At 38.6% G+C, this 19,969-nt stretch overlaps 5 protein-coding genes across 5 annotated transcripts; all 5 read right to left on the bottom strand.

Annotated features, from left to right (window-relative positions):
• Positions 1-3,628: 3,628 nt before the first annotated feature.
• On the bottom strand, positions 3,629-5,034 carry LOC122970747 (hydroxycarboxylic acid receptor 3-like). The gene has a single exon (XM_044336935.1). The coding sequence runs from the start codon at positions 5,032-5,034 to the stop codon at positions 4,060-4,062; it is 975 nt and encodes a 324-aa protein (XP_044192870.1). The 3' UTR covers positions 3,629-4,059.
• A 1,740-nt stretch (positions 5,035-6,774) lies between these two features.
• On the bottom strand, positions 6,775-7,960 carry LOC122970754 (hydroxycarboxylic acid receptor 3-like). Its single transcript, XM_044336948.1, has one exon. The coding sequence runs from the start codon at positions 7,892-7,894 to the stop codon at positions 6,920-6,922; it is 975 nt and encodes a 324-aa protein (XP_044192883.1). The 5' UTR covers positions 7,895-7,960; the 3' UTR covers positions 6,775-6,919.
• A 2,127-nt stretch (positions 7,961-10,087) lies between these two features.
• Positions 10,088-11,097, bottom strand: LOC122970760 (hydroxycarboxylic acid receptor 3-like). The gene has a single exon (XM_044336961.1). The coding sequence runs from the start codon at positions 11,095-11,097 to the stop codon at positions 10,123-10,125; it is 975 nt and encodes a 324-aa protein (XP_044192896.1). The 3' UTR covers positions 10,088-10,122.
• Positions 11,098-13,117: 2,020 nt separating this feature from the next.
• On the bottom strand, positions 13,118-14,358 carry LOC122970743 (hydroxycarboxylic acid receptor 3-like). The gene has a single exon (XM_044336924.1). It carries the CDS (start codon positions 14,174-14,176, stop codon positions 13,118-13,120), a length of 1,059 nt encoding a protein of 352 aa, XP_044192859.1. The 5' UTR covers positions 14,177-14,358.
• A 1,869-nt stretch (positions 14,359-16,227) lies between these two features.
• On the bottom strand, positions 16,228-17,661 carry LOC122971212 (hydroxycarboxylic acid receptor 3-like). The gene has a single exon (XM_044337763.1). It carries the CDS (start codon positions 17,371-17,373, stop codon positions 16,315-16,317), a length of 1,059 nt encoding a protein of 352 aa, XP_044193698.1. The 5' UTR covers positions 17,374-17,661; the 3' UTR covers positions 16,228-16,314.
• Positions 17,662-19,969: the final 2,308 nt, after the last annotated feature.

Here is a 19,969-nt window from a genome sequence, read left to right as displayed (position 1 = left end):
AGGTTCTCCTGCACTCTTGGAAGTAGAGATGGAGGGATATTCAATTGGCTGCAATCTGCAACCTCACTGCACTGCCTACATACTGGTCCTTTAAGTCTGTTTTTCTGCAAAATATTCTGCAGCAGTTGAGGAGTTTGTCACACCTCTTGAGTCTACATTTAGTAATCACATTTGAGGTATACTTTTTCGCCACCAGTCTCATATTTAATTGAAGAGTTCCTTCCTTTATTCAGTCACATAAATACCAACATATTTCAAGGAAGGAAGCAGAAAACTACACTGAGGCCCGTGTTTTGGCAATTTTGCAAATCCACTGACAGAGGAACGAAACAAAAATCTCTTACAGTATTGTTACACTTTTAGTTAGTTTTTAGTATGTGCAGAGATGAAAAACTTAACACCTTTTATACTTAGGAACTCTTCCCCCTTGTCAAGGCTGCCAGACATTTCTCCGCTCTCTGTGTAGGAGCGGCTGAGATTGTCACTAAAATGAAAATACCTGGCCCACCTTAAAGGTCAGTCCTGGTCAGGTTCCAATGGGCACCAGGTGTAGCTCATTTATGCTTCATCATAGGCTAACTTTGGGGCTAAAGCCCTTCACTTTAATCAGCAGATGGCAAGCAAGACACAGGAACTTGGCTTGGGTCTTAAGGAGTTTTAGCATTTATTCACCGACAAATAGGCTTAACTGTACACACACTGCAATGCTACGTTCACGGCTATACTGCTAACATTAGGGCACAACCAGCCCTGTGACAGTGACTTTAACTTTTAATCAGCAATGGGACGAGGTGCTGCTGATAACAGGAATATAAGCACACAAAAGCTGCCTCGTATAACTGAACGCCTGCTTCTAGCATCCAGGTGACATTATCTGTGACAGCAGCTGTGTTGAGTTCATGTTTACAGGCAGGTGATCCGCAGACAGCATGCACAGCGACCAGTTCGCTATGTTATCTGGTGAGGGGGTGCACTTAATCAGTTTATCAAACAACTAAAACAGGCAGCGCTCATCTTCAGGTTGTGGTAGGAGACTAGCGGGGCGTGCTATAGTTGTTTGATATATTGATTAAGTGCACCCCCTCACCAGAGCACATCAAAAGTTGTAGCATGACGTGTTTGAGATCATCTGCTTTATTTAACATCCTATGATGTGAGTATTGCACATCGCGATGTCGATGCTGAGACGACATATCCTGCAGCCATAAATAAAGATATGCACGTGTGGTTTGTGTAATTACCCTCACACCCCTCTGACCAGAACGTTTCAGGCTTGATCTTATCTGTAATTATATGTGTATACAGTTCTGTGCATTTTTGTCCTCATGGGTTAAACTCAAAATTGATCAAGTTTCAGTTTAGATTTGGTAAAGGATTATCAGTAAGTGGTCACAGATCCGAGAGGGCGCAGGGGGTTGATGCGGTAGTGGGGGTTGACCGCACAAGTTGATACTTCCCCTGTGACTTATAGGCAGAAGAAAGACCAAACTTTAGTTGAGAGTATAAACTACAATGAAGGTCAGAGTCAGTGTGAGATGGTTTCTCTTTCAAAACTACTTGCATTTTTTAGCAATGACTGCCATAGGGGAAGCTGTGCAGTTATAAAGTAAAAATAAAGTAATAACAGTAACTCTGCTTGGTGTTGTGTTGAAGTGACACATTTTACAGATCACATCTGAGCCCAATATTACATGTTTTTGAAGTTAAAGTCCATGTTTGGGTGCATGTGATTGACAAACATCTGCATTGTCAGTGTCTGTCATAAGACCAATAATGTATATCTTACTAACCAGATTACGAGAAAATCCCCTTTAAATATTTCAACATAATTCTTGTGTATTACTGAAGTCATGCTTGACTTCCCTTTTAGCGTAAATGAAGAGCATGCATGTAATTCATACTGTGCCAGTATGCAGGCTGACAACAATAGTGGAATATCAAAACAATTAGTTTTCATATTTGCAAAATGTAGCCTATTAGAGCCCTCATAGAGAGACTTAAAGGACAGGTTCACAATTTTTTAAGTCCTAAAACAAAAGTCAGGTGTGACCTGACATTGAAACAGGTTTTTCTTGTCATAATCATTCCTCCTGTTCATACTGACCAATAGAAGATCCCTTCATAATGCACTTACAATGTAAGTGATGAGGGACAAAATCCACAAACCTCCTTCTGTGCAAAAGTGTATGTAAGTTTATTGGAAGCTTCAGCTGTTCAAATGAGTTAAATCAAGTAGATATCTTTCAACTTAAGTGCCAAATTCATAGAAAACATTGTCAAGATACAGAGGGAATATTTTACCAAGACTGTAACTGTGGAAGATATCCACTTTGACTAATTTGACTAACTAAAACTGCTGCAGCCTCATATAAGTTTAAGATACACATTTAAATACATAAAACAAGGATTTTGTCCCCCATCGCTTATATTGTAAGTGCATTATGAAGGGATCTTCTAATGTATGAACAGGAGGAATGATTATGGCAGGAAAAACTTGTTTCAGTGTTCATTTGGGTGCCTGGCTGTTGTTTTACAACAGATTTTAAAATGTTAACCTATCCTTTTAAGTTTTTAAAACCTGCTAATACAGTTGTTTTAATTATTGGCAGCAGATTACTCTATTCATTATAGTGCTCAAATGTGCTTTAGAGATATGTGATTCAAGTTTGTTTAGGGTCATTACATGCATTTAAGTATTTTCTTTACTGAATGTACTTCAATGAAATAGGTAGTTGACATGCAGACAGCCGTTACTCAATATTATTTTGGGTGAACTAGAGGAGCAGGTGTTTGTGGTTTTTAGTCTCATGCTCTTATAATTATGAACCCTGTTTCGGGGGAACCAAACCATTTTATCTAAACCTTGATATCTAACTGTTTTCAAATGGGTCATCAAATGCTAAACATCAGCAGCTGCTAAAACTTAAAGGATAGGTTCACATTTTTTCATGTCTGTCTCAAAACAACAGTGTGCTCATATGAACCCAGAAAGAGGTTTTCCTTGCTGTACATGATGAAGGGATCTTCTAATGGTCAGTAGGAACAGGAGGAATGATTATGACAAGAAAAACCTGTTTCAATGTTCATTTGGGCACCTGACTGTTGTTTTAAGACAGACTTGAACAATTCTGAACCTGTCCTTTAAAGATCCCTTCCAGACATGTATAAAGAAATATAAAAATACTTTGTTTGGAACAATAATATGTGTCTATAATGATTTTTCCACAAAAAAAGTATAATTACCATGTTAAATTCCTTCAAATGGTATCTACTCCTCATGAAGAGTCATGTAAATATATTTAATTTTAGAAGTTTAACTGCTGGACACAAGTTGTCTCCTACATCACTGTAAAGTCAATTCTCAGTGTTTGTGCACTGGAGGTTTCAAGTTTCAGCATCACACTTGTGTAAGTTGCATATTGGACCACAATTAGCTTCCAAACAGTTGCGATGTCACAAATCATGCTCATGGGCCCACATCTTAAAATTGGTTTCTCTAACCCACAAGCCACATAAAAGAAGACAACATCCAATTTTCAGATAAACATTCTCACCGCATGTATTTTTTTTACTGCAAATGTAAGAAACAAGGAGATATTTTGTTTTGATTATATTTATAGTTACAAGGTAATAATTTGTACATAAAGTCATAAGTACGAAAAAAAGTGATTAATGTCCTGGACTTCAATAACAACAACACAGCAGATGTTTTTAAGGTGTAGCTTGGTGTAAATATTAAGTACATAAATCATTTCACTTATGCAATAATATGTTTTTGCAAAAGCAATATTTAGAAAGGTGCAGTCAATATAAAGAGAAGTAAAAATAACATCTTTTGACAAAATATTTCACAACTTTACAATAGTATATGTTTTGCAAAAGCAATTACCAGGATTATTTTAAAAAGTGCAGTTAATATACACTGGATAACTACTGTATATGAGAAGTAAATATAACAACGCTGTAGCACTTACATGAGACCTTTAAGAGAAATGTGTCCCTTTTGATCAGATTTATAGCTACCGAGCTGCACTCTCATGCTTGACTGTGACTTTTTGATCAAAGCTGGCTGAGCGACTGGGAGCCTGTTTCTCGGGTTTTCCTCTCTGTACTTTCAGCAACAGCTGATTTGGGCAGATGAAGAGCTTTCCTGCAGAAGTTCTTGAAGACAGAGCTGGAGAAGTAGTAGACCACAGGATCCAACACGGTGTTGAGATAGGTCATGCTGATGGTGATGTAAAATGCGGAGGTCAGGTACTCCATTTTTGGACAGATTTCAGATTCAGGGTCGGTCTTGGCTACCTGTAAGGTCTTGATCCAAATCAGCAGCTGTACGATGTTGCTTGGGAGGAAGCAAATAATAAAGAGCACCAACACCACTGTGATGGCGCACAGAGCCTTCTTGATCTTTGGATTCTGTGCCAGCTGTCTCCCTCTCAGATGGACAATAATGCGCACTGTGCAGAAGACCATCACAAGCAGAGGCATATAGAAGGAAAACAGAAATGCAAATTTATGCCAGGTGAGACTGTAGTCAGATGCAGCCTTAATCACGAAGCTCTCACACTTATCCGTGTTGTTGTGTTCCAAAGTGAAGACATGAGCAGTCATAGAAACGGTGAGCAACCACAGTGCAAATGCTCCGCATACAGCTTTGGAGACACTCAAGTAGTTGATGGGATGATGAGGATGCACCACACGCATGTACCTGTCCAGAGCGATAGCCATCAAGAAGAAGGCACTTCCACTGCGGTTCATTGCCAACATGAAGAGGCAGAAGTTGCAGAAAGGGTCTCCAAACATCCACTTGATCCCAGAGATGTAGTAGCTGGCACGGAAAGGCAAAGCCAAACTGAGCAGAAAGTCAGCCATCGCCAGGTTGAAGAGTAACACCGTGCTGCTCTTCCAGGGCTTCAGGTGGAAGCAGAAGATCCAGAGAGCCAAACCATTGCCAAGGACTCCAAGAACAAACTCTGTTATCAACAGAGGAGGGAGCACGCTGCTCAGCAGAGTTCCATTGAAGTCGCATGGCATCTTGAGACACGTGATACCTCTCTGGCTGCAGATGAAGAAATTAACCCCGCTTGAGGACTGCCTACATTCTTTGAAGGGGAACATCTAACACACAAAAAAAAGTGTTTGTGGTTTCAGCATTCTCAGGAAACGTGGGTTCTGCTTTTCAAATTAGAGTTAACTCTTGGTTAAAGACACAAGAACGTCTAGCAAGTTGCAAAGGGGTTCAATAATGATGTCAGAGGGGCCAGCAGGTATCAGCTCACTGGAAACCTATAAAAATTGTATAATTTAAGGATTGTTTAATTGAGTTCTATATCGTATTGCAACAAATCCATTTGAATCAAGTCTTTCATAGGCAAGGAATGAGACTTTGAAAATGGGCAATTAGTTACTTGATTCTTGATTATGAAGTTGTATTTCTCTGTAATTAGCAATTTATGGTGGCTTTCAATAAAAAAAAAGACATTTACACAATTTGTTACAAAGTTGGACGGATCTGCTGAAATTATACAGAAATTGGTGACAATATAAAAGGTTAAAAAAATGTACTTCAGTTTACTGGCCTGCAGAAGTTAGACAGAAACTATTTGGAGGTTAAGCTGTCATGATCAGGGGAAATTAGGCAAAAGTTGGAAATGACTTGCTTATTATCATCTACTTCACATGAAATTATTACGAAACCAGCAGACTTGTAAAATAAAGTATTACTGAAAAAAATGCCAAAATTCTCTGATTCCAGCCTCTTAAATGAATATAATATAATACAAATGAATATTTTCTTCTTTTTTTTTTAGTCTTCTGTGACAGTAAACTGAACATCTTTGGATTGTTGATTGTTGGTCGAGAGTAAGTTCATTATGAAGGGATCTTCTAAGGGTCAGTATGAACAGGAGGAATAATTATGGCTCGAAAAAACTATTTCAATGTTCATTTGGGCACCTGACTGTTGTTTTAAGATGGACTTGAAACACTCTGAACCTGTCCTTTAAAGATCCCTTCCAGACATGTATAAAGAAATATAAAAGTACTTTGCTTGGAACAATAATATGTGTCTATTATGATTTTTCCACAAAAAAAGTATAATTACCATGTTAAATTCCTTCAAATGGTATCTACTCCTCATGAAGAGTCATGTAAATATATTTAATTTTAGAAGTTTAACTGCTGGACACAAGTTGTCTCCTACATCACTGTAAAGTCAATTCTCAGTGTTTGTGCACTGGAGGTTTCAAGTTTCAGCATCACACTTGTGTAAGTTGCATATTGGACCACAATTAGCTTCCAAACAGTTGCGATGTCACAAATCATGCTCATGGGCCCACATCTTAAAATTGGTTTCTCTAACCCACAAGCCACATAAAAGAAGACAACATCCAATTTTCAGATAAACATTCTCACCGCATGTATTTTTTTTACTGCAAATGTAAGAAACAAGGAGATATTTTGTTTTGATTATATTTATAGTTACAAGGTAATAATTTGTACATAAAGTCATAAGTACGAAAAAAAGTGATTAATGTCCTGGACTTCAATAACAACAACACAGCAGATGTTTTTAAGGTGTAGCTTGGTGTAAATATTAAGTACATAAATCATTTCACTTATTCAATAATATGTGTTTGCAAAAGCAATATTTAGAAAGGTGCAGTCAATATAAAGAGAAGTAAAAATAACATCTTTTGACAAAATATTTCACAACTTTACAATTACATATGTTTTGCAAAAGCAATTACCAGGATTATTTTAAAAAGTGCAGTTAATATACACTGGATAACCACTGTATATGAGAAGTAAATATAACAACGCTGTAGCACTTACATGAGACCTTTAAGAGAAATGTGTCTCTTTTGATCAGATTTATAGCTACCGAGCTGCACTCTCATGCTTGACTGTGACTTTTTGATCAAAGCTGGCTGAGCGACTGGGAGCCTGTTTCTCGGGTTTTCCTCTCTGTACTTTCAGCAACAGCTGATTTGGGCAGATGAAGAGCTTTCCTGCAGAAGTTCTTGAAGACAGAGCTGGAGAAGTAGTAGACCACAGGATCCAACACGGTGTTGAGATAGGTCATGCTGATGGTGATGTAAAATGCGGAGGTCAGGTACTCCATTTTTGGACAGATTTCAGATTCAGGGTCGGTCTTGGCTACCTGTAAGGTCTTGATCCAAATCAGCAGCTCTACGATGTTGCTTGGGAGGAAGCAAATAATAAAGAGTACCAACACCACTGTGATGGCGCACAGAGCCTTCTTGATCTTTGGATTCTGTGCCAGCTGTCTCCCTCTCAGATGGACAATAATGCGCACTGTGCAGAAGACCATCACAAGCAGAGGTATATAGAAGGAAAACAGAAATGCAAATTTATGCCAGGTGAGACTGTAGTCAGATGCAGCCTTAATCACGAAGCTCTCACACTTATCCGTGTTGTTGTGTTCCAAAGTGAAGACATGAGCAGTCATAGAAACGGTGAGCAACCACAGTGCAAATGCTCCGCATACAGCTTTGGAGACACTCAAGTAGTTGATGGGATGATGAGGATGCACCACACGCATGTACCTGTCCAGAGCGATAGCCATCAAGAAGAAGGCACTTCCACTGCGGTTCATTGCCAACATGAAGAGGCAGAAGTTGCAGAAAGGGTCTCCAAACATCCACTTGATCCCAGAGATGTAGTAGCTGGCACGGAAAGGCAAAGCCAAACTGAGCAGAAAGTCAGCCATCGCCAGGTTGAAGAATAACACCGTGCTGCTCTTCCAGGGCTTCATGTGGAAGCAGAAGATCCAGAGAGCCAAACCATTGCCAAGGACTCCAAGAACAAACTCTGTTATCAACAGAGGAGGGAGCACGCTGCCCAGCAGAGTTCCATTGAAGTCGCATGGCATCTTGAGACACGTGATACCTCTCTGGCTGCAGACAAAGAAATTAACCCCGCTTGAGGACTGCCTACATTCTTTAAAGGGGAACATCTAACACACACAAAAAAAAGTGTTTGTGGTTTCAGCATTCTCAGGAAACGTGGGTTCTGCTTTTCATCAAATTAGAGTTAACTCTTGGTTAAAGACACAAGAACGTCTAGCAAGCTGCAAAGGGGTTCAATAATGATGTCAGAGGGGCCAGCAGGTATCAGCTCACTGGAAACCTATAAAAATTGTATAATTTAAGGATTGTTTAATTGAGTTCTATATCGTATTGCAACAAATCCATTTGAATCAAGTCTTTCATAGGCAAGGAATGAGACTTTGAAAATGGGCAATTAGTTACTTGATTCTTGATTATGAAGTTGTATTTCTCTGTAATTAGCAATTTATGGTGGCTTTCAATAAAAAAAAAAAAGACATTTACACAATTTGTTACAAAGTTGGACGGATCTGCTGAAATTATACAGAAATTGGTGACAATATAAAAGGTTAAAAAAATGTACTTCAGTTTACTGGCCTGCAGAAGTTAGACAGAAACTATTTGGAGGTTAAGCTGTCATGATCAGCGGAAATTAGGCAAAAGTTGGAAATGACTTGCTTATTATCATCTACTTCACATGAAATTATTACGAAACCAGCAGACTTGTAAAATAAAGTATTACTGAAAAAAATGCCAAAATTCTCTGATTCCAGCCTCTTAAATGAATATAATATAATACAAATGAATATTTTCTTCTTTTTTTTTTAGTCTTCTGTGACAGTAAACTGAACATCTTTGGATTGTTTATTGTTGGTCGAGAGTAAGTTCATTATGAAGGGATCTTCTAAGGGTCAGTATGAACAGGAGGAATGATTATGGCTCGAAAAAACTATTTCAATGTTCATTTGGGCACCTGACTGTTGTTTTAAGATGGACTTGAAACACTCTGAACCTGTCCTTTAAAGATCCCTTCCAGACATGTATAAAGAAATATAAAAATACTTTGCTTGGAACAATAATGTGTGTCTATTATGATTTTTCCACAAAAAAAGTATAATTACCATGTTAAATTCCTTCAAATGGTATCTACTCCTCATGAAGAGTCATGTAAATATATTTAATTTTAGAAGTTTAACTGCTGGACACAAGTTGTCTCCTACATCACTGTAAAGTCAATTCTCAGTGTTTGTGCACTGGAGGTTTCAAGTTTCAGCATCACACTTGTGTAAGTTGCATATTGGACCACAATTAGCTTCCAAACAGTTGCGATGTCACAAATCATGCTCATGGGCCCACTCCTTAAAATCTGATTTTCAATAAGCACAGAGAAACTTTCCACTTTCAACAGATAAATGTGAAAACAGCCTTCTAGTGTCAAACTCTGCACATACATCATTCTGCACAGTGAAGCTCAAACATCCAACTGTGGGAAAAGTAAAAAGAAAAACATTTTTTAGAGGAGGGTCACTTTAAATTATATATATTTTTTGATATTACATATAACACAAGTAAGTGTTGTCCTGTTTTCCATGTCACATGATTCTACAACTCAACTCTTTTTCACTCATTCATTAAGTTTGAATTAAAGGCTTCGCTGTCTGTGATCCAACAGGTGGACGTCCACTAACTAAGAAAAATGGTTTCTCTAACCCACAAGCCACATAAAAGAAGACAACATCCAATTTTCAGATAAACATTCTCACCATTCGCATGTATTGTTTTTTACTGCAAATGTAAGAAACAAGGAGATATTTTGTTTTGATTATATTTATAGTTACAAGGTAATACATTGTACATAAAGTCATAAGTACGAAAAAAGTGATTCATGTCCTGGACTTCATTAACAACAACACAGCAGATGTTTTTAAGGTGTAGCTTGGTGTAAATATTAAGTACATAAATCATTTCACTTATGCAATAATATGTTTTTGCAAAAGCAATATTTAGAAAGGTGCAGTCAATATAAAGAGAAGTAAAAATAACATCTTTTAACAAAATATTTCACAACTTTACAATTACATATGTTTTGCAAAAGCAATTACCAGGATTATTTTAAAAAGTGCAGTTAATATACACTGGATAACTACTGTATATGAGAAGTAAATATAACATCGCTGTAGCACTTACATGAGACCTTTAAGAGAAATGTGTCTCTTTTGATCAGATTTTTAGCTACCGAGCTGCACTCTCATGCTTAACTGTGACTTCTTGATCAAAGCTGGCTGAGCGACTGGGAGCCTGTTTCTCGGGTTTTCCTCTCTGTACTTTCAGCAACAGCTGATTTGGGCAGATGAAGAGCTTTCCTGCAGAAGTTCTTGAAGACAGAGCTGGAGAAGTAGTAGACCACAGGATCCAACACGGTGTTGAGATGGATCATGCTGATGGTGATGTAAAATGCGGAGGTCAGGTACTCCATTTTTGGACAGATTTCAGATTCAGGGTGGGTCTTGATTACCTGTTGGGTCTTGATCCAAATCAGAAGCTGTACGATGTTGCTTGGGAGGAAGCAAATAATAAAGAGTACCAACACCACTGTGACGAAGCACAGAGCCTTCTTGATCTTTGGATTCTGCCCCAGCTGTCTCCCTCTCAGATGGACAATAATGCGCACTGTGCAGAAGACCATCACAAGCAGAGGCATATAGAAGGAAAACAGAAACGCAAATTTATACCAGGTGAGACTGTAGTCAGATGCAGCCTTAATCACGAAGCTCTCACACTTATCCGTGTTGTTGTGTTCCAAAGTGAAGACATGAGCAGTCATAGAAATGGTGAGCAACCACAGTGCAACTGCTCCGCATACAGCTTTGGAGACACTCAAGTAGTTGATGGGATGATGAGGATGCACCACACGCATGTACCTGTCCAGAGCGATAGCCATCAAGAAGAAGGGACTTCCACTGCGGTTCATTGCCAACATGAAGTGGCAGAAGTTGCAGAAAGGGTCTCCAAACATCAACTTGATCCCAGAGATGTAGTAGCTGGCATGGAAAGGCAAAGTCAAACTGAGCAGAAAGTCAGCCATCGCCAGGTTGAAGAGTAACACCGTGCTGCTCTTCCAGGGCTTCAGGTGGAAGCAGAAGATCCAGAGAGCCAAACCATTGCCAAGGACTCCAAGAACAAACTCTGTTATCAACAGAGGAGGGAGCACGCTGCTCAGCAGAGTTCCATTGAAGTTGCATGGCATCTTGAGATCCGTGATACCTCTCTGGCTGCAGATGAAGAAATTAACCCCGCTTGAGGACTGCCTACATTCTTTGAAGGGGAACATCTAATACAAAAAAGTGTTTGTGGTTTCAGCATTCTCAGGAAACGTGGGTTCTGCTTTTCAAATTAGAGTTAACTCTTGGTTAAAGACACAAGAACGTCTAGCAAGCTGCAAAGGGGTTCAATAATGATGTCAGAGGGGCCAGCAGGTATCAGCTCACTGGAAACCTATAAAAATTGTATAATTTAAGGATTGTTTAATTGAGTTCTATATCGTATTGCAACAAATCCATTTGAATCAAGTCTTTCATAGGCAAGGAATGAGACTTTGAAAATGGGCAATTAGTTACTTGATTCTTGATTATGAAGTTGTATTTCTCTGTAATTAGCAATTTATGGTGGCTTTCAATAAAAAAAAGACATTTACACAATTTGTTACAAAGTTGGACGGATCTGCTGAAATTATACAGAAATTGGTGACAATATAAAAGGTTAAAAAAATGTACTTCCGTTTACTGGCCTGCAGAAGTTAGACAGAAACTATTTGGAGGTTAAGCTGTCATGATCAGTGGAAATTAGGCAGAAGTTGGAAATGACTTGCTTATTATCATCTACTTCACATGAAATTATTACGAAACCAGCAGACTTGTAAAATAAAGTATTACTGAAAAAAATGCCAAAATTCTTTGATTCCAGCCTCTTAAATGAATATAATATAATACAAATAAATATTTTCTTTTTTTTTTTCAGTCTTCTGTGACAGTAAACTGAGCATCGTTGGATTGTTGATTGTTGGTCGAGAGTAAGTTCATTATGAAGGGATCTTCTAAGGGTCAGTATGAACAGGAGGAATGATTATGGCTCGAAAAAACTATTTCAATGTTCATTTGGGCACCTGACTGTTGTTTTAAGATGGACTTGAAACACTCTGAACCTGTCCTTTAAAGATCCCTTCCAGACATATATAAAGAAATATAAAAATACTTTGCTTGGAACAATAATGTGTGTCTATAATGATTTTTCCACAAAAAAGTATAATTACCATGTTAAATTCCTTCAAACAAATCATGCTCATGGGCCCACTCCTTAAAATCTGATTTTCAATAAGCACAGAGAAACTTTCCACTTTCAACAGATAAAGGTGAAAACAGCCTTCTAGTGTCAAACTCTGCACATACATCATTCTGCACAGTGAAGCTCAAACATCCAACTGTGGGAAAAGTAAAAAGAAAAACATTTTTTAGAGGAGGGTCACTTTAAATTATATATATTTTTTGATATTACATATAACACAAGTAAGTGTTGTCCTGTTTTCCATGTCACATGATTCTACAACTCAACTCTTTTTCACTCATTCATTAAGTTTGAATTAAAGGCTTCGCTGTCTGTGATCCAACAGGTGGACGTCCACTAACTAAGAAAAATGGTTTCTCTAACCCACAAGCCACATAAAAGAAGACAACATCCAATTTTCAGATAAACATTCTCACCATTCGCATGTATTGTTTTTTACTGCAAATGTAAGAAACAAGGAGATATTTTGTTTTGATTATATTTATAGTTACAAGGTAATACATTGTACATAAAGTCATAAGTACGAAAAAAAGTGATTCATGTCCTGGACTTCAATAACAACAACACAGCAGATGTTTTTAAGGTGTAGCTTGGTGTAAATATTAAGTACATAAATCATTTCACTTATGCAATAATATGTTTTTGCAAAAGCAATATTTAGAAAGGTGCAGTCAATATAAAGAGAAGTAAAAATAACATCTTTTGTCAAAATATTTCACAACTTTACAATTACATATGTTTTGCAAAAGCAATTACCAGGATTATTTTAAAAAGTGCAGTTAATATACACTGGATAACCACTGTATATGAGAAGTAAATATAACATCGCTGTAGCACTTACATGAGACCTTTAAGAGAAATGTGTCTCTTTTGATCAGATTTATAGCTACCGAGCTGCACTCTCATGCTTGACTGTGACTTTTTGATCAAAGCTGGCTGAGTGACTGGGAGCCTGTTTCTCGGGTTTTCCTCTCTGTGCTTTCAGCAACAGCTGATTGGGGCAGATGAAGAGCTTTCCTGCAGAAGTTCTTGAAGACAGAGCTGGAGAAGTAGTAGACCACAGGATCCAACACGGTGTTGAGATAGGTCATGCTGATGGTGATGTAAAATGCGGAGGTCAGGTACTCCATTTTTGGACAGATTTCAGATTTAAGGAGGGTCTTGGCTTCCTTTTCAGTCTTGATCCAAATCAGCAGCTGTACGATGTTGCTTGGGAGGAAGCAAATAATAAAGAGTACCAACACCACTGTGATGGCGCACAGAGCCTTCTTGATCTTTGGATTCTGTGCCAGCTGTCTCCCTCTCAGATGGACAATAATGCGCACTGTGCAGAAGACCATCACAAGCAGAGGCATATAGAAGGAAAACAGAAATGCAAATTTATGCCAGGTGAGACTGTAGTCAGGTGCAGCCTTAATCATGAAGCTCTCACACTTATCTGTGTTGTTGTGTTCCAAAGTGAAGACATGAGCAGTCATAGAAACGGTGAGCAACCACAGTGCAACTGCTCCGCATACAGCTTTGGAGACACTCAAGTAGTTGATGGGATGATGAGGATGCACCACACGCATGTACCTGTCCAGAGCGATAGCCATCAAGAAGAAGGCACTTCCACTGCGGTTCATTGCCAACATGAAGAGGCAGAAGTTGCAGAAAGGGTCTCCAAACATCCACTTGATCCCAGAGATGTAGTAGCTGGCACGGAAAGGCAAAGCCAAACTGAGCAGAAAGTCAGCCATCGCCAGGTTGAAGAATAACACCGTGCTGCTCTTCCAGGGCTTCAGGTGGAAGCAGAAGATCCAGAGAGCCAAACCATTGCCAAGGACTCCAAGAACAAACTCTGTTATCAACAGAGGAGGGAGCACGCTGCTCAGCAGAGTTCCATTGAAGTCGCATGGCATCTTGAGATCCGTGATACCTCTCTGGCTGCAGATGAAGAAATTAACCCCCCTTGAGGACTGCCTGCATTCTTTAAAGGGGAACATTTAATACAAAAAAGTGTTTGTGGTTTCAGCATTTTCAGGAAACGTGGGTTCTGCTTTTCAAATTAGAGTTAACTCTTGGTTAAAGACACAAGAACGTCTAGCAAGCTGCAAAGGGGTTCAATAATGATGTCAGAGGGGCCAGCAGGTATCAGCTCACTGGAAACCTATAAAAATTGTATAATTTAAGGATTGTTTAATTGAGTTCTATATCGTATTGCAACAAATCCATTTGAATCAAGTCTTTCATAGGCAAGGAATGAGACTTTGAAAATGGGCAATTAGTTACTTGATTCTTGATTATGAAGTTGTATTTCTCTGTAATTAGCAATTTATGGTGGCTTTCAATAAAAAAAAGACATTTACACAATTTGTTACAAAGTTGGACGGATCTGCTGAAATTATACAGAAATTGGTGACAATATAAAAGGTTAAAAAAATGTACTTCAGTTTACTGGCCTGCAGAAGTTAGACAGAAACTATTTGGAGGTTAAGCTGTCATGATCAGCGGAAATTAGGCAGAAGTTGGAAATGACTTGCTTATTATCATCTACTTCACATGAAATTATTATGAAATGAGCAGACCCGTAAAATAAAGTATTACTGAAAAAAATGCCAAAATTCTCTGATTCCAGCCTCTTAAATGAATATAATATAATACAAATGAATATTTTCTTTCTTTCTTTTTTTTTTTAGTCTTCTGTGACAGTAAACTGAACATCTTTGGATTGTTGATTGTTGGTCGAGAGTAAGTTCATTAAGAAGGGATCTTCTAAGGGTCAGTATGAACAGGAGGAATGATTATGACAAGAAAAAACTATTTCAATGTTCATTTGGGCACCTGACTGTTGTTTTAAGATGGACTTGAAACACTCTGAACCTGTCCTTTAAAGATCCCTTCCAGACATGTATAAAGAAATATAAAAGTACTTTGCTTGGAACAATAATGTGTGTCTATTATGATTTTTCCACAAAAAAAGTATAATTACCATGTTAAATTCCTTCAAATGGTATCTACTCCTCATGAAGAGTCATGTAAATATATTTAATTTTAGAAGTTTAACTGCTGGACACAAGTTGTCTCCTACATCACTGTAAAGTCAATTCTCAGTGTTTGTGCACTGGAGGTTTCAAGTTTCAGCATCACACTTGTGTAAGTTGCATATTGGACCACAATTAGCTTCCAAACAGTTGCGATGTCACAAATCATGCTCATGGGCCCACTCCTTAAAATCTGATTTTCAATAAGCACAGAGAAACTTTCCACTTTCAGCAGATAAAGGTGAAAACAGCCTTCTAGTGTCAAACTCTGCACATACATCATTCTGCACAGTGAAGCTCAAACATCCAACTGTGGGAAAAGTAAAAAGAAAAACATTTTTTAGAGGAGGGTCACTTTAAATTATATATATTTTTTGATATTACATATAACACAAGTAAGTGTTGTCCTGTTTTCCATGTCACATGATTCTACAACTCAACTCTTTTTCACTCATTCATTAAGTTTGAATTAAAGGCTTCGCTGTCTGTGATCCAACAGGTGGACGTCCGCTAACTAAGAAAAATGGTTTCTCTAACCCACAAACCACATAAAAGAAGACAACATCCAATTTTCAGATAAACATTCTCACCATTCGCATGTATTGTTTTTTACTGCAAATGTAAGAAACAAGGAGATATTTTGTTTTGATTATATTTATAGTTACAAGGTAATAATTTGTACATAAAGTCATAAGTACGAAAAAAAGTGATTAATGTCCTGGACTTCAATAACAACAACACAGCAGATGTTTTTAAGGTGTAGCTTGGTGTAAATATTAAGTACATAAATCATTTCACTTATTCAATAATATGTTTTTGCAAAAGCAATATTTAGAAAGGTGCAGTCAATATAAAGAGAAGTAAAAATAACATCTTTTGTCAAAATATTTCACAACTTTACAATTACATATGTTTTGCAAAAGCAATTACCAGGATTATTTTAAAAAGTGCAGTTAATATACACTGGATAACCACTGTATATGAGAAGTAAATATAACATCGCTGTAGCACTTACATGAGACCTTTAAGAGAAATGTGTCTCTTTTGATCAGATTTATAGCTACCGAGCTGCACTCTCATGCTTGACTGTGACTTTTTGATCAAAGCTGGCTGAGCGTCTGGGAGCCTGTTTCTCGGGTTTTCCTCTCTGTACTTTCAGCAACAGCTGATTGGGGCAGATGAAGAGCTTTCCTGCAGAAGTTCTTGAAGACAGAGCTGGAGAAGTAGTAGACCACAGGATCCAACACGGTGTTGAGATAGGTCATGCTGATGGTGATGTAAAATGCAGAGGTCAGGTACTCCATTGCTGGACAGATTTCAGATTCAGGGAGGGTCTTGGCTACCTGTTGGGTCTTGATCCAAATCAGCAGCTGTATGATGTTGCTTGGGAGGAAGCAAATAATAAAGAGCACCAACACCACTGTGACGAAGCACAGAGCCTTCTTGATCTTTGGATTCTGTGCCAGCTGTCTCCCTCTCAGATGGCTAATAATGCGCACTGTGCAGAAGACCATCACAAGCAGAGGCATATAGAAGGAAAACAGAAATGCAAATTTATGCCAGGTGAGACTGTAGTCAGATGCAGCCTTAATCATGAAGCTCTCACACTTATCTGTGTTGTTGTGTTCCAAAGTGAAGACATGAGCAGTCATAGAAACGGTGAGCAACCACAGTGCAAATGCTCCGCATACAGCTTTGGAGACACTCAAGTAGTTGATGGGATGATGAGGATGCACCACACGCATGTACCTGTCCAGAGCGATAGCCATCAAGAAGAAGGCACTTCCACTGCGGTTCATTGCCAACATGAAGAGGCAGAAGTTGCAGAAAGGGTCTCCAAACATCCACATGATCCCAGAGATGTAGTAGCTGGCACGGAAAGGCAAAGCCAAACTGAGCAGAAAGTCAGCCATCGCCAGGTTGAAGAGTAACACCGTGCTGCTCTTCCAGGGCTTCAGGTGGAAGCAGAAGATCCAGAGAGCCAAACCATTGCCAAGGACTCCAAGAACAAACTCTGTTATCAACAGAGGAGGGAGCACGCTGCTCAGCAGAGTTCCATTGAAGTCGCATGGCATCTTGAGATCCGTGATACCTCTCTGGCTGCAGACGAAGAAATTAACCCCCCTTGAGGACTGCCTGCATTCTTTGAAGGGGAACATTTAATACAAAAAAGTGTTTGTGGTTTCAGCATTTACAGGAAACATGTGGGTTCTGCTTTTCAAATTAGAGTTAGCTCTGTTGGCCAAAGACGCTAGAACATCTAGCAAGCTGCAAGGGGTTCAATAATAATGTCAGAGGGGCCAGCAGGTATCAGCTCACTGGAAACCTATAAAAATTGTATAATTTAAGGATTGTTTAATTGAGTTCTATATTGTGTTGCATAATTCTGGAACCCCCCCCCCCCCAAAAAAAAACCAATCCATTTGAATGAAGTCTTTAATTATCAATGGTGGGGGCCCCTACCAGGGAATTATTATGTCTTTTGCAAGAAGACAGCGTCCTTATTTTAGTGAAATTTATCAGAAATAACACCCCAGTTACTGCATGTTTAATCTACTTTATTTCTTGTTTCAGTTATAATCATCGTTAACTCTGCAGCCAAGTAAGTCTTATCCTGGGCTGCAGGTTTTAAATTATGAACTGGAAAGTTTGTAGATTGTCTGTTAACAGATGTCAATGTCAACATTTTGCTGTTATAGAATTAAGAAAAATATATTGCTGTATTTTGTTGGGACATGTGAGAAACTGCAGCTGCCGCAGTCACATTGGTGTTACTACTTTTAGTGTGAGAGCAAAATTCTGTGGCTGACACCACATAGTTTGACCTTCATGTCTACTTCTGCAATTGTTTCACTATTGCTCACGTTCACCAGTGAAGCCTTGTGGTAGCAGCATCATAATGTGATGATGCATCTCAGCAACAGAGACTGAGGGAACAATGAACAGAGGCACCTGAAGATGAAAAATCTGCAGTGTGCATGGCTTTAGACTGAGGTAAAGGTCTTACCACAAAAAAAACTTTGACCCAATGCAAGACAGAGTTGGAATGTGTTTAGGACAAGTGTTTGAGTATCCGCGACTGACTCAGCCAGACTCATACTGCCATCAAGAATCTGTGGAGAGATCTGAGGGTGGCAGTTCACTGATTTGCTCCATCTAGCCTGAAAGAGGTGATCTCTAGAGCTGCAACAATTAGTTGATCGACAGAAAATTAATCACCGACTATTTTAGTCGGTAACACTTCATTTTACAAGTCTGCAAATTTCATGGTAATTTTATGGAAAGTAGGTGATAATTAGCAAATCATTTCCAACTAGCTTCTGCCGATCATAACAGCTTAACCTCCAAATAGTTTCTGTCTAATTTCTGCAGGCCAGTAAACCGAAGTACCTTTTATATTGTCACCAATTTCTGTATAATTTCAGCACATCTGTCCACCTTTGTAACAAATTTCGTAAATGTCATTTTTTTTATTGTAAGCCACCATAAATTGCTAACTGCACTCCACATTTGTTGGGTCACTTGTAGGTTGCTGCTTAGGGGTAACTTGGAAAACACTTTGTATAGTGGTTGACTACACTGTGACTACATTACTTGTGGTTGTTGCAGATCACTTTGGTTTGGTCATTTTGGATGTTTGTGTATTTAATTGTAGTTGTACCCTTTTTGCGTGGCCTCCCAGTTCATTGGTGTACTTTGTAAAATGTTTTGTTCTTTTTTTACTTTTTAGCACAAATGTTGTGTTTGTTGCTTAGGTTTCATGGGTATTATATAAGATTAAAGTCTATAATGCAGCCAAACACAAAAAAGTGAAGGAGTCTGAACAGTGTCTGACATCCTTTGCAGAGAGAGGTTTGATGTCGTAATTGCTGATAGATGCCCACAGCAGTGAAAATGTAGCCTGGAAAAACAGGTTCACACAAAGAAAATGCACATTCTGCTCAAACTTTCAGACAGCAGCAACACATGTGCTGCATATGAAGTAAAGTGGTAAAGTGATAAATTAAAACAATTTATAGCAACATTTTTGTAAGCATTCTCACTTTACTTTTAGTGCCTAAAACGTTTGCACAGGACTGTATATATATATCAGTGGAGGCTGATCCATAGAGGCAGAGGAGGTTGATCCTCCTCTATATTTTGAGAGGCAAAAGGGAGATCAAAATATAAAAAATAATATTTGGTTGAAATAAACCATTACCAAATCTCAGTATTTATAAGGTATTTTTTCTCTCTGTGGAAAAAATCCATTGCTGAAATTCTGTTTAAAATGTTTCAACAGCGACACCTGCAGTCGGTAATTCGGTGAAGGTGGAGTGGGGGACAGAGGAGGACGGGTGCCTGCTGACCTCCGCAGGGCAGGGTCTCTTACGTTGGACTCAATGTATTTAATTTTTTTCATGCTAATCTGTGATTGGCCATGACACGTAAAATAATGCTCCAAGGGAGGCTGTCCTCCCTTACCAATCAACAACCAGAATGCAATATTGACATCGAGTTGGTCCAATGATAGGTTCCAGATTTCGTCTTCAATTCTCTCCACTGTAAAGCAGAGTAGCAGCAGTATATAGCTCCTTGCGTTAGCCAATGCAACAGCTGGCTTGTTGTAGCAACCTGAAGGACTCTTTATACATCCATGGAAGGACTGTTGTTAAGCTAGCAGGAGAAATTATCTGGTCTGTGCAGTGCAGCAGCTGCAGGACACTGCCGGGGAGGCTGGAGAGAGAAGCAACCGAAGAAACAACCAGGAGAGTT

The sequence above is a fragment of the Thunnus albacares genome, chromosome 2 (genome assembly GCF_914725855.1).
Source record: "Thunnus albacares chromosome 2, fThuAlb1.1, whole genome shotgun sequence".
Lineage (NCBI taxonomy): Eukaryota > Metazoa > Chordata > Actinopteri > Scombriformes > Scombridae > Thunnus > Thunnus albacares.
Note: the sequence above shows the minus strand (reverse complement) of the source record. Positions and strands in the feature narration are given on the sequence as shown.

Coding starts and splice junctions, on each gene's coding strand:
- LOC122970747 (XM_044336935.1), bottom strand. CDS start 5,034: ATGCCATGCGACTTCAATGGAACTCTGCTGAGCAGCGTGCTCCCTCCT.
- LOC122970754 (XM_044336948.1), bottom strand. CDS start 7,894: ATGCCATGCGACTTCAATGGAACTCTGCTGGGCAGCGTGCTCCCTCCT.
- LOC122970760 (XM_044336961.1), bottom strand. CDS start 11,097: ATGCCATGCAACTTCAATGGAACTCTGCTGAGCAGCGTGCTCCCTCCT.
- LOC122970743 (XM_044336924.1), bottom strand. CDS start 14,176: ATGTTCCCCTTTAAAGAATGCAGGCAGTCCTCAAGGGGGGTTAATTTC.
- LOC122971212 (XM_044337763.1), bottom strand. CDS start 17,373: ATGTTCCCCTTCAAAGAATGCAGGCAGTCCTCAAGGGGGGTTAATTTC.